This window comes from Furipterus horrens, unplaced genomic scaffold (genome assembly GCF_987537825.1).
Source record: "Furipterus horrens unplaced genomic scaffold, mFurHor1.1.pri manual_scaffold_4, whole genome shotgun sequence".
NCBI lineage: Eukaryota > Metazoa > Chordata > Mammalia > Chiroptera > Furipteridae > Furipterus > Furipterus horrens.
The window spans coordinates 37,759,183-37,777,028 of record NW_028327174.1 but is presented as its reverse complement, the minus strand read 5'-3'; the positions used below and the strand labels follow the sequence as shown (position 1 = coordinate 37,777,028).

At 35.9% G+C, this 17,846-nt stretch overlaps 1 protein-coding gene across 2 annotated transcripts in view; it reads right to left on the bottom strand.

Moving 5' to 3' along the window:
• CCDC91 (coiled-coil domain containing 91) overlaps positions 1-17,846 on the bottom strand; it is a 458,769-nt gene that overhangs the window by 134,952 nt on the left and 305,971 nt on the right. For both annotated transcript variants that reach the window (XM_090275502.1, XM_090275501.1), the window contains one exon: positions 9,430-9,507. In XM_090275502.1, coding sequence (XP_090131628.1) covers positions 9,430-9,507 — 78 coding nt within the window. The remainder of the gene's footprint in view (positions 1-9,429; positions 9,508-17,846) is intronic.

Sequence of the window (17,846 nt, the reverse complement as noted above, 5' to 3'; positions counted from 1 at the left end):
ATGCAGGATGAAATCTTATTTTCTTATAGTAAAAACTTTTGATTTTCTTTTTTAATTTTCAAAAGCAAAAAAACAGTCTATCCTATAGTTATTTAGGTTCCGCTGGAGTTATCTCTTATTTTCCTTGCATAAAAAACTTCTCAGTGTCTTCATGGCAAAACCGCACACATGTGCATGCACCCACCTACACGCACACACATACAACCTTGATATGTATGACACTAGATGATACAAATGGAGAAATATGGCAACAGGATGAAATAGATAGAATATATTCACAGAAATAAATATGAAAGGAAATGACAATAATGAACAACCCCCTTAGAAGTAACAGAATGACTTTTAGAACTTTAAGGAAAATACAACCAGTTAGATTGTTCCTACATTAACTGATATAGAATTTTCAGAGATCTCTGCCTTGGCATATGCAATGTTTAAAAATAACACAAGTAATTCTGTATATACTGTAAAAGGTGAGAACCAAAGGATAAGGATTCCCTTATCCATGACAACTGTTGAGGGAATCTTAAACAAACAAGCATCATACTAATCCAACTAGTCATTATATTTAAAAAAATAATAACTCACATCATGGATAGTAATCTTTGATAGAGCAAACTACAGACATAAAGAACTGTGAAGTCTGAGCCAGTGTATATACTGGAGAATGACATTTTTAACTTAAAAAAGCCCAATTAAAACAAGTAAAGGAAAATTCTTATGTTACTTGGAGTAAACAATTTTAGATGTGGCATGCTCCTATGGAAAGCCTTCCAAGATCTACATTTATTTTACTGTTGCTAATTATCAGGATAATCATTTTTTTAAATCATGACATGAAAGAAAAATAAATGAAATTAAATAAATGTTATGGGAAAAGTTGGCATACGTAGTGCATTAGGTTAGTTTTAGCTCTGTTCTTTACTTCAACAGAATTTCATATGTCCTTTTCATCAATCTGGAGCAAGCTATTAATATTCTCAAAGAACAAAAGAATGCTGGCTGTTTAAGAGGAGACCAGGACTAGGAAGGGCAGGGCCACAATCTCTTTCACTTAAGTGAAATAAGAATTCACATTGTATGATTTTGAGAAGTAAAAAATTAATAATCATCTGTAAGACAATGACAAGCATTGGAATTGCTATGCTAGAAAATTGTTATGTTAAGTATAAAAACAGTAACAGCTAATATTTATTAACAGCATTATTCTTAGCCTTGCAATATTTGTTGTTTCATGGATCCTCATAAGACTTCTATGAATAGGTTCTATGGTTTATTCTCTAATGTACATATAAAGAAACTGAAATTCATATATAAGAAATGGCCCAAGGTCACAAATACTTACTTGATCCAGGTCTGTCTGACTTCAACATAATCAATCATCTCTACTGATAAAAGTACTTCATAGAATAAAGATATATTTTGTATATATCTTTATCAAATGTAGAAAAAGAATGAATACATAGTAATAGTACAAATATTACTTTGGCATTTCAGGTTGTTCAAATATAAATTAGGTTGCAGATTTTTTTAAGTTCCTGCAGTAGATGACTTGAAGAAGTATGAATAAAGAATTATTAAAAGTAGTAAATTCCAGTTTGATGAAGTTGGCTTATCCCTTCAATATGGGACTAATTCGGGGTGAATAGAATTTTCAGTTCTTTGTGAAATGTTTTAATCACAACATAGTTCATTTCTATTTTTAAATCAAAAACTGCTAATCACATTATTTGGGAGCTTTAAAAGTAATATTTCATTTGAAATGTATTAGGTACACAACATATGGTAACCAAAATATACTAGAACCATAGGATGTTTTTAAAAATCCGATTACAACTTCCAGCCAAGATGGAGACCTAGAAAGATGTGCTTCATTTCCCTCCACAACTAAGAAGAAATACAACTACCTCAAAACTAGAGACAACCAGAAGTTCCAGAAAATCAAGCTGCAAGAAAGTCCAACAAACAAAGATATAAAGAAGAAATACTCATCCAAATAGGTAGGAGGGGCGAAGTCGGGGCAGAGAAGACATGGTGTGGTTGTGGCAGTAGTGACAGCGGCAGCAGGCCAGCGGAAAGTGCAGTCACACCGTTTAAAAAGTCAGGAGAGACACCTGGGGAGCGCTCCCAGCATCAGACCAGACCGCGAGCTCTTGGTCTCAGCACCAGGGACAATAAAGCCTCATTGCTCCTGACTGTGCAAACCAATGGGTGTTGGGGCGAAGGAAGAAACTGCCCATCTCTCAGCAGAGTCCGCTTGTTTAAAGGGCCCCCATGGTCCTAGAACATCCGCAGACCCACCCACCCTGGGAACAATGATCAGGGTAACAGCTAGAGAGAGGCCAGTCCCATACAGAGGTAGGAGAAGTGTCTAGAAAAGAGGTGAGTGATGAGCAAGCAGTATTGTCCCCTCTCAGACCCCTCCCTCACAAACAGCACCACAACGTAGTGAAATGGGTTGCCCTGTACTGATGAATCCCTAAGGCTCTGCCCCTTACAACATAACAGGAGCGACAGCTCTACCTGGGATGCGGAGGCAAACACACACAGGAGCCTGTAAGAATGAGGAGACAGAGAAGTATGGCCCAAAAGGGCAAATGGATCAAAGTTCCAGTGGGAGAACTAAGCAACGAGGAGATAGCTAACCTAACAAACAAGGAGATAGCCAACCTAACAGATGCAGAGTTCAAAACACTGGTGATAAAGATGCTCACAGGCTTGACAGATATACTTAAGTATGGCAAATGTATAAGGGAAGAAGTAAAGGCTATGCTAAATAAAACGAAGAAAAATCCACACAAAACCAATGGTGAAGGGATGAAAACCAGGGTTCAAATCAATGATTTGGAACATAAGGAAGAAAAAATATAGTCAGCCAGTACAGAATGAGGAAACAAAACTTGAAAAAATGAGGAGAAGCTTAGGAACCTCTGGGACAACTTTAAACATGCCAACATCCAAACCATAGGGGTGCCAGAAGGAGAAGAGGTAGAGCAAGAAACTGAAAACTTATGTGAGAAAATAATGAAGAAAAACTCTCCAAATTTGGTGAAGGAAATACACATACAAGTCCAGGAAGCACAGAGAGTCCCAAACAAGCTATTCCCGAAAGTACCATACCAAGACACCGTAATTAAAATGCCAAAGATTCAAGATAAAGAGAGAATCTTAAAAGCAGCAAGTAAAAAGCAGAGAGTTACCTACAAAGGGGGACCTATAAGACTATCAGCTGATTTCTCAAAAGGAACTTTGCAGGCAAGAAGGGACTGGCAAGCAGTATTCAAGATGATGAAAAGCAAGGACTTACAACCAAGATTACTCTATCCAGCAAAGCTATCATTTAGAAAGGAAAGGCAGATGAAGTGCTTCCCAGACAAGGTGAAGCTAAAGGAGTTCATCATCACCAAGCCATTATTATATGAAACGTCAAAGGGACTTACTTAAGAAAAAGATCAAAATTATAAACATTAAAACGACAACAAACTCACAACTATTAACAACTGAATCAAAAAAATAAAAACAAAATCCAACTAAGCAAATCAGAATAGGGACAGAATCATAGGTATGGGGATCATTTGGAGGGTTATCAGCTAGGAGGGGGAAGGTGGAGAAGTGGGGAACTGGTGCAGGGATTAATAAGCATAATTGTTTGGTACAAAATAGACAGGGGGAAGTTAAGAATAATATAGGAAAGGGTGAAGCCAAAGAACTTATATGCATGACCCAGGGACATAAACTAAGGGGGGGGGGTGGACTGTTGGAGGGAAGGGGGGTACTTGGCAGAGGGGAGCAAAAGGAAGAAAAAATTGGGACTAATGTAACAATATAATCAATAAAATATACTTTAAAAAAATCTGATCGCCAATGAAAAAAATTAGAATGGCATTGAGATTAATATGGTTTAAACTAATATTTGAATCCATGATAATTTGCTGAAACAAAGCCGCATCTAAAATTCTAAAGATGAAAACGCTCTAAACTTAGACTGTGATGATGGTTATACAATTATGTGTATGTACTAAAAACTGCTGCATTAAATAGGTGAAATTTATAGTATGTGAATTATATCTCAATAAGGGTATTCAAAAATTGTAAAATATTAAGCTACAATAGTATCATCAGACTACTCTAAATCAAAATATATGCCTAATACACTTCCCTCTGGAGTAATTGATATTAGATTATTACTTCAGGTTCTTGCGAATCACAGTGACAAATGAATAAAAGCCTCTGTATTACATTTTAGACTGATTATAGTTTCTGAAATACGTACAAATGCAAACTAGCTCCAAATGATTTTAATAGTTTAATGTCCTGCAATCAAATTGTTTCATAAAGAAATTCCTAAGCCTTATCATGAGATGAAATGTAGAAGTAGTAAATGAATTCAGAATAATAAAAAGTAATAATAGTAATAAATCACACCATCATTGGTGTTGGCTTTCACCTGTTCAAGTTAAATGTTGAAGCCTTACTCTCCGCTCCCTGCATTATGTCCTTTATTCACTTTTGTTTACAATATAATTTTTAAAAATTTTTCCTTCACATACATCAAGAACCACATCAGGCAATGCTATGTTTCACTTAACAGTGCACATAATTTAGATACTTAAAAAGAGAGAGTCTATTGCATAGCCATATTTTTGTTCTGTTTTTCCCTGATGTTCTAAAATTCTTTCCTTTATCATTCCTTTTGTGAATAACTTCCTTATCCATTTTTTAGGGTAGGTTTGCATGACAAATTTTCTTAGTTTTCCTTCATCTGAGAATATACTGCTTTTCTCCCTTTATTCTAGATACAGAAATCAGGGTTAGTGGCTGTTTTCATTCAGCATTTGTTCCATTTCCTTTTGCCTTCTATGGTATCTGATTAAATGTCCAATATCATTCTTTAAAAAAAAAATGATTTTAGAAAGAGAGAGGAAGGAGGAGAAAGAGAGAGGAACATCAATTTGTTGTTCCATTTATTTATGTATTCACTGGTTGGTTCTTGTACATACCCTGACTGGGGATCGAACCTTGCAACCTTGACATATAGAGATGACACTCTAACAACTGAACAACCTGGCCAGGGCTGCTTCCATGTCATTAAAACTGTTTATCTCTTCCAAGTAAAATATCATTTTTCTCTGGCTACTTTCAAGATTTTTCTCTTTGTCTTTAATTTTCAGAAGTTGATATGTGTATAGTCAGTGTCTTTAAAAAATAGAACCAATAAGATGGATGGATGGATGGATGGATGAATGGATGGATGGATAGATGATAGATAGATAGATAGATAGATAGATAGATAGATAGATAGATAGATAGATAGATATTTTAAGGACTGGCTCACACAATATGGAGGTTGGTAAATTCAGTATTGGAAGGGTGAGTTGGCAGACAGAAGATCCAAAGAAAAGTCTAAAGGCTATCTGCTAGCAGAACACCTTGCTTAGAGTAAGTCAGTCTTTGTTCTATTAAGACCTTCTAATGATTAGATAAGGTCCACCCAACTCAGTGTTGGCTTCTGCTCATTGCCTTTTTTCACCCAAGATGAGATTTTCTTGGTTCTTGGTAAGGGTAGTAATTTTCAATTGAAACCTGGGTATTTAAAATTGCATTTTGGCAGATTTCCTCAATATGATACTATACCAGTAGGGAAAGAGGACAGTGGCCAGATATAGTAGAAGTCCAGGTTCCTGACTCATTCTCTACTGACACTCAGGGCAAGGGGAACAAAGATCTCCTCACTATTGCTGGACATGGTTGGGAGTTCAAGGGTCTCATTAGAACTTCACTGACAGCACTCTGGCTAGGAGGAATACGGGCACTGCCTTATTGTTCCCCAAATGGCCTCCACTGACACTGTGGGGGAGGGTGACCTTATTACTACTGAGCAGTGATTAAAGTCCTGACTCTCCATTAAATATCCCTTCATACCTAACCAATGGGGAAAGGGAAAAGGGTCTCAATGCCATCCGGGTGGGGTGGAAGTTAGGTTTCCTACATGGCCTACCCTGACACTCAAGGGGAAGGAACTTACCTTACTGCCCAGCGGGACTGAAAGCTCTGGTTTCCCAGTCAGCCTTTGTTGACACTGCCCCATTGGGGGAAAGGAAGGTACACCTCATCATGGTCTGGTGAGGGCGGAAGTCTAGGTTCCCTAATTAGCCCTTGTTGCTTGGCTAGGGGTGGGGCAGCAGTTTATGCTATGATGTTTGCAGGATTAGAATAGGTAATAAAAGAGATGGAGGCTTTTCCTGTCTTTTGGGTAGAGAAAACAGGCTTTCCTTGGGGCCTGTTGTCTGTGCCCATTTGGTGTGTTGGGTTTTTCACTTCTCCAGCACCTAGTCTGGAGCAAATGAAGCAAAAAACAAACAAGACAGACAAACAAACAAACAAAAAATAGGGAACCCAGCATCACGTAGTTACTTGGATTCCAAGATCACGAGCCAGTCTGATATTTTTTAGACAAACTGTCGAGATCTTATGTCTGTTTCATACATTAATGCTCAGGGTTTATTTTTTAGTTGTATGTAGTAGGAAGAATAGGAGAAAAAAATGTCTACTTCATATTTCTGGAAGCAGATGTTAATGCAAAAATAATAGATCTTTGTATTTTTGTTTTACCTTAGTTGGTATGTTTTACTATCATTTCTAATGAAATGTTTTTTCAAACTCCTCAATAATGTTTCAGGTCAACTTGGAGGGGATAAAATGATTCATCATATCTAGTCCAGGATATGTCAGATCCCTAGAAGCCAACAATGGTGGTAGGAGGATGACAGATTTCTCTAGGCCAGTTGCATAGCTGAGTAAATACCTACACAGAGAGGAGAGGTAAAAGTGTAAAGCCCTGAAAACGGAAGCATCTGGGAAGATACAGTTTTAGGTTTCTTACTTCCTGTACATGCATGCATGCTTCTGGTATATCCATATACACTAGTATGTGTGCATGGAATATATATCCCATTAGACCCAAGGACTTGTCTATTTTGTTCAGTGCTGTATCTACAATAGTCTGGCATAAAAATGATGTTGATAATATTTCTTGAATTAAGGAATAAAATGCAAAGAGAATATCCATACTATTGCTATTCTCATAGCAAAGTTTTTTAGAAGGTGTATGTTATTTTATTCTTGAGTTACCCAGTGATTAATGAATCATCTGTCAAAATGTTTATATATTTTAACAAAATAAAACTTTAAAAGATAGTAATAAAAAGTTGCTCTTAAAAAAAGAGAAGCATAATAAAATAATAACCATGTGAACTTCTCATGCTTGAATTTAGAATTAAAAAAGAAAAAACTTTTTTTTCTTATTCCATAATGAGACATAAATTAACACTTAAATTAGAGACCTCTAATCTACTGGGAAAATATTGCTTATTTTTCCTACCTGACTTCCATACTACTATGAAGTTGATGCTCAGTGTGTCTGTAGATCACCCAGATTATAAAATTTCATATGATAATGAACATATTGTATGTTATTCCTCCTGAGAGTATTGTAATATTATTGTACCAAATGTGAAGCTCATCATTAAATCAACATTTAAAGCTATATAAAATGTATTTACAGCAAAGTTCTCTACTATAGAAAAATTTATGTGTTTTCATGTTAACTGACTGTGAGTACATGACAAATAAAACATAAGTTTGTATGGCATCTGATTCGATTTCTAATCCTTTTTAGCAATTCATAGGACCTAATGCCTGATACTTAAACCCTCGTTTTTTAAATTAGTGACAAACAATGACACTAGACAAAAAGGAGGTAAAATAAGTAGCTCACAACCAAATTTCTTCAGAATACAATTGCAAAAGATATTTACAAAGTTTTCACATATGACTTTAACCACACTAGTTGGCAGTGTTGAAAGGAATACACAATAAACATGTTTTCAGCAAAGGAAAGCTTATAAAGCTAGAACCAAAAAAGGATTTAATATATTAAATACTGAACTGTTCAGAAATACATGTGAATATACACAATGTAAATACTTTCAAAACATTTAATTTAAAATTTATAAATAAAAAGTAAAATATAAATTCATCCAAGAATACTTCATTTACTCCAAGAGAATTATGTAAACTCCAGTATTTTAATTCTACCCACCATTAGCCTTAGGGGAAAAAAGATGGTTCAAAATAGATACTATATTTTTTCCCCAATTCAATAACTAAAGCTGGTTTATATTAGCAGAACTAAAAATTCACAACATTATAAAAAGAGCCAATAATCACAGCTGTAAAAACCAGACATTTTTTGAATGACCTTCTCAACAATTGCAGCAGTTTCAACACTGGGCCAAGTCGCAAAAATGACCTTTCACGTCCCAAGACCTATCTACCAGACTATTTTATGGAGAGAGGAAAAACTCTTCACTTAAAATAATTTTGGATTTACTTATTTTTCTACTTTTATCCAAATGACTTGTTACAGGAATCTTTCACATTAAATTATCAGCTAGCTGAAATGACATTAACTTCTATCATGTCTAGGGATAAAGTTAAATCCACAAAATATTTCTATTTTCCACATGTGGTAAAAGGATTTTTAAAAAACATTTAGTGTAGTAATGAACAATCAAAAACAAACCTAAATTTGTATCTATAGTGGTAGCATTAAAGCAAGTATGGAATACAATGACAGAAATAAAAGTGTATATAAACTGACATTACAATATCTCTAAGTGATATTGAGTAAATACAGTAAGAAACAAAAAACAGATTGAGTAGAAAAACACTTATGTAAAAACAAATCAAAATGACATAGCATGATGTGGATATATATACACAGAGAAAGAGAGTAAGACAAAGAGAGAGAAAAACTTCTAGAAAAACACACATCAAACAGCTAACAGTGGTTACTTCTGGGAAAACTGAATTTTATCTCAACAAGAATGTATGCCTCTTGTGGGGAAAAAAAATCTAACATGAAAATTTGGGGAAAAATAATTGTCATTAAACACTCATTTTGCTTTAAATGATTAAGCTTACACAGGTATAGAATCAAAAAATAATACTGTGTACCACTCATATTGACATTTATGATAGTTTCTGTCATTACTTAAATATTCTGAAATCTAGTTAAAATATTTAAGAAAAGAATAAAGGTATAACAATATTTTTCAGGTTTATACCATACCTTTCTTTTTCTATGAGAAGTGGAACCATAATATAATCCAGCAATTAATTCTATCATATTTTGTTTTTGAACCTTCAGCTGCCAAGCCTGTATTCTCAAATATTCTATAACGTCTCAAATGCAGAGCAACATCTAGCATTACTAAGCAGGCTTTCAATGAACACTATCAAGTGAAAGGCATTCTATACCAAAATAAGACTACACTAGAATTCTACAATTTTTGTTTGTTTGCATATGCCTGTGTAAACATTTTTTACTCGAGTTTACCAAAGTTTAAAAGCCTCTCAATCCTCTACCTTATATTCATCCACAATAATGCTGAGGGCTTCATGACCAGCTTTCCTCATGTCTTCCAACTCTTGTTTATGCTTTTCCTGGAAAAAAAAATTAAATAATGATTTGTTCTGTTGTTTACAAAATAATAAAACCATTGACTTTTGCATCCATGAATAATAGAGTGGTTTATGAAACATCAATGCTGCAGCTGTAAAGAGTGAAAAGCTTTTTTTTTTTTTTAAAGTTCTGTTTCAAAGCATTAGGGAAGGCTGTGTAAGTTAAAAATTAAAGAGAATAACTGAAAAAGAAAAACCACGCTGAGAGGTGAGATCACATAAGGCAATGGTGTTAGCCCTTGGGGGCACGTGGCAATTCTGGCCCTGGATCAAGAGACAGAAGGCCTTGTATGACTTCAACCAACCTCTATCTCAATTTTTTTTTTTTTTTACTTCTCTAGTAATACATATGTGGACCCCAAGAAAAATGATTCATTTGATGTGAACCATGAGAAGGAATTTATCTTCTGAGAGAGACTCCTCATGATCACTGGAGGACCCAATTTTATGAATAACAGTGTAGTGGCCATTTGGTGGCAGGGGCTCCTCACACACTCTGTATACCTGGAAGAACCTCAGGCTGAACTCTGGGCTTCCTGCACTGATTGTTTATGTCAATTGTGGAGAGCAGGACCAATAAAATGGCATTGGTCCCACCAAGATAGCATAAAGTATGTAAAACAAAGTGGAGTCACTCATGTCAGCCAAGATGTCTGTTAATCAGCCATGACACTTTGGTTCAAGAGGGAAACTACTTAAGTCAGAGTAAACATATCTGGCAAGGAGACACATCTATGATATCTACACACATGGTCAGAGCAGACACATCAGACAAAAGACACACCTAAGGTATCTACACACATGGTCAGAGAAGACACATCTGGCAAAAGACACACCTAAGGTTTCTACACACATGGTCAGAGAAGATATATCTGGCAAGGAGATACACCTAAGATACCTGCACATGTGAACAGAATGGCAATGTCTGCAGAGCAGGGTCACCCATAGAGAGGCTCCAGGGGAAATTTCACACTTGCCAGCGGGGGTATCAAGACATTTATCAAAAGACCCAGAAGGGTGGAGTACTGTACACTACTTTCAAGGTACAAATGAGGCAGACTCAAAGCCACTGCTGAGACAGCTGAGCTCCAGCACCAGAGTGCTGCCCCAAGCCACGCTGATCTCCCTTGGCATCCGCCACCAGAGGCTCTGCCTGCCGGACTGATGACTTCATCTGCCCTGCTGCCCACCTGGCTCTGGAGGTTCCTTCTTGCAAGACGCTGACAACTTCCTTACCCACCATGCTGTGTCCTGGACCTGCAGACTGCGACTCTGGGACTCAGGTTTGTTATTCCCCATTGATTGCTCTGTGTGTGCATATTTCTCTTACATTGTTAGTGTGTAAGCAGGATATTAATACATGTTGATGCTCTACTTTGAGTGAACCTGCATTAAACGAAAGCTGAGTGAATAGCATAGTTACCTAGTGGGACTCTTATCTATTTCTTGGTGCTGGGCTGCTCAGCAGGCAGCTAGCCGAGCAGTTGTCTGGCTGACTTATAGGAAAGACTGTATCACAAACATATACTTGTGACATCAATGCAGGAAAACCCTGCTTTCATCCTTGTACCAAAAGACTAAGCACCGCCCCATCTATCAGAGCCGCACAAGTTGTAAACCTGATTTACAGAAGACAGAACTAACTGGAAACTTGAGTGGGAACTCTAGCTATAAAAGGTTGTCTTGCCCCGACCGACCGGTATGGCTCGGTGGGTTGGGCCTCCTTAAACAAAGCAAAGCGATTCAGAGCACAGGCCTTGGTTGCGGGTGCTGTCGCTGCGTGGGGCACATACAAGGATGTGTGTTACTCTTTTTGATGTTTACCTCCCCCTCTCTTTTTCTTCCCTCTCCCTCTCTCTAAAAATAACTAAATAAATACAATCTTTAAAAAAAAAAAAAAAAAGGCAGCCTCTCCTTTGCCTGAGGATGCTACCTGAATTTTCTGCCTGACTGTGTGTATCCCAGGGTGTAGCTCCTTTTGTGCAAATAAATGCTTTTCATTCCTTATTACAGTCTAAAATTAATTTTGACTTACACATACATACCAACATTTTAATGCATAAAGTTTGAGAAATACTGGATAATGGTGATCAACCTCCCATTTTACTTTCCTAAGAAAGAAAAACAATGAACTCTCTTTGGACAATGTTAACATTCCACAGAGACCTTTCAATTTTTCAAAACACAAGGTACATACAGCTTTTAATACAAAATGATCAGACAAGACAATGGATGACACTAAGAAAACAACCAGAAAAGGAAAAGGCCCATGAGTGATTCAGATATTAGTTATCAATGACTTTAAAATATGGTGGATAAATATGTTCCAAAACTAGAGGAACAATATTAAAAAATAGATAAGATATTTTCATTTATAGAACTGGAATTCCTAAAATAACTATTCTACAACTGAGAAATATGTACTGTTAACAAGTCAAGAGGTGAGGTAAATAGCAGATTAAACAGAGCAGAAAGAGGGATTAGAGAACCAAAAGATAGTGGGGAATAAAGAGACTACAGCAAAAACAGAAAAAAATGATAGAAAATTCCAAAAACAAACAAACAAAAAAAAAAACTTTAAAAAGACATGGAACAGAGTAAAAAGATCAAAAATGAAATGTAGTGAGATGATAATGAAAAATATAAAAACGTTTCAATATCATGCATGAATTCAGAACATTACACAACCTACAGATATTCCTAAAAGCAATTATATATTTTAAAATGTTATATCAGTAAATATGACATTGTAGATGAAATTTAAAAAACAAAGGGAAAAACACACTTAGCAAAACTGAAATATATGATTAAAAATCTGAATAATCCTATATGTTTTAAAGAAATTGAAGCTATATTAATTTTAAAAAAAACAAAAAATCTCTGACCAAGGAATCTCTAAGCCCTGATGTTTTAAGTAAATTTTAATAAACATTTAAGAAAGATGTAACAGAAATCTAACACTTATTCTTCCAGAGACTAGGAAAAGAGAGATTATTTCCCCATATATTTTATTGGGGCAGCATATCCCTTATACTAAAATTTGCAAAGATACTTAAAAAAATAAAATTATGAATCAATCTCTTATGAATATAGAAACTAAAATATTAACAAAATAAATCTAGCAATGTATAAATAGGATAGTATATCTCAACCAACTGGGATTTACTTTAGGAACGTCAGGTTGGTGGAAGTGATGTACACTATTTTAGGCTTGAAGCACAAAAACAGCCTGCACAATCCTCCACGCATTTCCTTTCTTCCCCTATTTGCTTGCTGGATGTCAGTGCCCAGGAAGACAATGAAAGCCACGTGTGGCGAACAGCACAGCCTCTGCCAGCCAAGGAGCCTGCATTGACTGCAAGGGACAATTGTGCCATCACCCCAAGGAACTCTGAGAGAATATTAAACTTGAACTATATTAAAGATAAAAGGTAATGCCAACAGGTTCTGTTTCATTGTATCAATAGTTAATTTCCCTTTCTGTTATGTTCCTAATATATCTTATTATAGCTAAATCATTATTTTCCCAAATCACCTAAACATAAAGAAGCACTAAAGGAACTTTTCATAACACTGATTTTTACTGGTATGATTATCAATTTGTAGCTCACGGCAGAAAGCTTTTTAAAGTTATTTTTTCATTTCTGTGAAAGTTGTTTTAATACAAGCTACATAGCACACCAGCAAAATCCAACTACCCAGTTAAGCAAGCTCATGCATTACTTTACACTAAAAATAACTCAACAAATCAGGACCTCCCTACTAACTCATCACTTTGGAACTCCCATTCATGCCAGGTTATTTCACAAATGGTATGTGACTGGGACATACTCTCATATAAAGACATAGGAAGAGCAAAAGCATCAATCCATATGCTAAATATTCACATAGTTTTTTCCCTTACTTTTCAATATTAAAAAGGTAATAGAAATTGATATTCTGACATTTTGTTTTCATATCAACATCTTAGGCAATTCTTGGGACTCATACTCTTTGCCCCAGATATTACACACTCATTTCCTCCAGGCAATACTCAAAAGTCATCATACCAGAGAGACATTCCTTGATCCACCTTATATAAAATAGCATATGCTCATTATTATCTACTAATCATGCTTTATTTTTATTCACAGCACCTACCACTAATTATTTTGTACTTATTGTCCATAGCTACCCTGGCTGGTTTGGCTCAGTGGATTGAGCGTCGGCCTGCGAGCTAAGTGTTGCTGGTTCGATCTTCCAGTCAGGGCACATCAGAGAAGGAAAACTCTGACTCCAAAAAACCTCCGCTGCCTTGCGGCATACCTCTTTAGGGGACAGGCTAAGGGAGTAAACCCCGACAGAAAATCCGGAGCCAGAGTCCCTAAGGCGGTTTGACGTTGTAGTCAACACCGGCAACTCCTGCGGCGCACCTGAAGCCAAGCTGTATTGACTCCGTCTTTCCCTTGGACCCTTCAGCTGCGAAGAGAGGGGGGGTCTGCTGCATGGGCAAAAGCAGACCCTCCATATCACCCTGCCCAGGCTCTGTAGCTTCGCTTCACTGGAGAGGACACTCCAGCGTCATCGCAAGATGTCGATTCAACACGGGAGGAGACAGATACCGTGTCACTCCCGAGTCGGACTGCACAGCCATTCTCGGCGGTGCAGATAGACTCTTAAGAAGCTACACCATCGTCTCTCGAGACGGACGGCTGTCCATAGCCTATCTTCCCCTACTATATCGGGGAAAATATTGAGGGTACTCTCTAACACCACGGCACCTGGGAAACTGAGGAAAAGACAGACAATAAAGAGACTTCAAAGGTGAACATAAAGTTCCATTTGGAAAGCTGAAATTTTACTTGTATTGAATATATGTACCTCAAATAGTGCCTTGTATAAAATATCAAGGACTTAATAAAGAAATAAGATTGGACAGGATTTGAAGGCCAAACATATTAGGGAAGCAAAAAATGTGTTTCAATCTTCATCAAAGAGACAGTTAGTTAACATAATAAGAATGTGAGAAGTGTATTTAAAATCAAGTCTTCAAAAATGAAGCTGCTTAATGCGTTCATATACATGTTTGTTGAGTGAATGAAATGAGATTATGGTCAATGTTCTCAATGTAATTTATAACTGTCAATATAAATTAACAAATATGTTTGGACATGCTTCTTTATTTGTTAAATGAGGGAGTGAGATTAAGTCATTTCTAAAAAACTCTTTCAATGTTTCTAATACTATTCTATGATATAGTATGCTAAACCTAGATCAATCAACCCCCCTTTGCTTACTTCAAAGTTACTGATGGCAACCATATAACCACATTATAACACACCAGGCTGCCCAGTTACCAAAAATAAAAATAAAAACAAATCCCCCAAGAATAACCAAATAATCATACATAGTCTGAAATTTTTATTTCAAGAATATAGTCAAAATTTTTCAACCTATTTACAAAGTAGTTGAAAACCAAATCTGAACACAATGATAGCTTTCTTTCAAAATGTCAAAGCCAAAATCATCATGACAAAGGGAAGAGTCATGAAAATGTCCTCATCGTAAATAAAACCACAAACTTTAAATAAGAGTCTTTAAAGTTAAGCTGTTCCAATATATTCATTTTGTAAATGAGGAAACTGAGGCCTAGAGAGGTCAAGAAGATTGTTCAATGTCACAGAATTCAATAAGGACAGAGTGAAGCCTGAATCCCATCTCCTGGCAGCCAACCCAATGTTTAGTAAGAAATATCCAGTCGAAGGCTAAACTATTTGAGTATACTCCCAACTCTTCATCAACTGATTCATTTTCTATATAAAATCCATTAACACACTGAATCACATGTCATAGCTTCCAATGAAAGACACAAATAGTCACTCTTGATAAAACTTGACATAGTCATTCATCAGTTCATTACTGGCAACCAGGAATTTTGGTCTGCAAAAATAATATAAAATAACCTTGGGAAAATTATTAAATATGCTGACATATAATACCCTCAATATGCCTAACATAATTCATATAGAAAAGAATTTGTTAAATACACACAGAAATAGGAACCATGTAATTAACAAATATAGATCCTTCACATAAAAATGAGAAATTAGCAAAAATTTTAAAGTAGTCATTATCAGTATATTGATGACAAAACTCAATCAGATATTGGAATCAAGATTTATACACATGAAAAATCTTAAAGCCCAAGCTTACGGCACAAACTGATAAATATTTCTCAATTCACATATTATTATTGGCCATTGCAATAACAATAGAATTCATACTAATAATCATTAATAAATCAATTCATGCATAGTAGCAGGATCCTCTGCAACATAGGTGATTAAAAGCCAATGTTTGATTCATGTATTAGGAATGAATTACAACAGTACTTAAAAGAGGGAAAAGAAAAAGAAAAGAAAAGAAAAGAAGGGAGGGAGGGCACTCCAAATACCAATCAGCCATTATATTCCACTTATTAGAAAGAAGTTGCTTCTCACTTTCCAAATTTTTTGGCCAAGACAAGTCTATAATTAGACTGAACATAATTAGTAGAACATAATTAGTTAATATTGTCTGATTGAAAAAGGTTTCCAATATAAGCTTCACCATTGCTCTCTGTGAAGCCACAAGATTATATCCCTTTCACAACAACTAATCAACTATATTGGCTACGGCAGCCATAAACACCTCCAGATATTCCAAAAGGAAATTTTCAGGGCAGGAAATCAAAAGAAAGATAGTGGGATAACATCCAACTAATGCACTGAAAAGTTCTAACTGAGAAATGGTATAAAATCCCCCCACCAAAATCTGAGAAATCCAATGCACTAAAGTGGCCTAATTGTAAATGTCAGAGAAGCAGAAAGATTAGATTATTCTGTATGTACCCTCTGTCAGAAGAGAACAAAAACAAAGCACCTCCTCTGCATTACTTACTGAACCCACATTTGACAGCTCCAACAACCTAGCTGGTTTCCAAAAGAAAGTACCTTTCACTGGCATGACACAGCATTATGCAGCGGGAAGTTTTTCCCATTGAATTAATATTTACTCTCTACCTCCCAGTTCTATGTAATTTCTTAGTCTCTCCATACAATCAGTAACAGATAACAACACATGAGAGAATCCTTCAAAACCTTCAAGTCAGCTTCCCAGACTAATTCAAATATTTAGCCAAATATAAAATGAGAGAAAAAAATGACACAAGCATGTAAGAATCAGTCTAAAGGTATAAAGTAATATTATATATGGAAATAAAGCATTTTTGCCATAGTAAATTCTATTCAATACTGAAACAGATACCCTTAGACTTCAGTTTAATATTTCTACAATCTTTCAAAAAATTAATTTTCTTTTTTGGCCCTATTACATTAATGGCTGCCTTAATATACTGCATGAATTTCAGCAGCACACACACTCCAAAATCATCAGCTTTACTGAATCTTCCCAATAAAAAAAAAGACAACTAAACAAACTCCTTCTGGAAATTCCCTGAAAGATACAATGGTGAAGGTATGGAGAGAACTCTATAATTTGTTCACACTGGCACAGAAGTAATTGCTTTTTGTATACACTAAGCAACACAACTCAGACATGAAAATGTTACATCTGTGTCTAAACTAAAACTTTAAGGAAAGGAATTAGTAGTTAACAACTGAGAAATGAACAAGCAGGTCACATGTAATTCTTCACTCTGGAAATGAAAACAACCACTCAAGTAAAATTCATAAGGGAAGATGATATGTTTACAAAAGTGCCACTATTGTTGTTATCATTTCTCCATTAGCACAATATCTCCTCGACCAACTACAATCTGTTAAAGAATAAAAGCCAAATCCTGCACAGCATGAGAATATAGCCTCTTGTGCAACCCTGGCTAAATTTCTGGCTAATTTGTTGATTGAATTGGACCTGTTCCGACTGCTACTTCAATGTCACCTTATTATTTGCTCCAACAGAAAAGGCAGAAACTCCACCCTGTGCCAGATTTAAAAGAAATTACTATTTATCTTCAACTTCGATGAAGTCTTCAAAGGCCAAGTGCCTAGAGAAGTAGATGCTCAAAACTAACTCAAGCCAAACAGGAAGAATAAAAGGAAATGGAAAGGAGAAAATAAGAAAAAATTAAGGAAAAGCGGGGTGAAGGGAGAAGGAAAGAGAATTGGGGATCAGAGAGGAAAAGAGGGAAGGAGGGTAGTTTGCAATCATAAAAAGGGCTGTAGCTACTTGCATTAGGATAATTACAACAAATCATCCCCACTTTGAAGTTCCCTACTTCGAGAATATCAAGGAACGATTTTCCAGCCTGCTAATGTTAAAGAACAGACTCATACCTTATG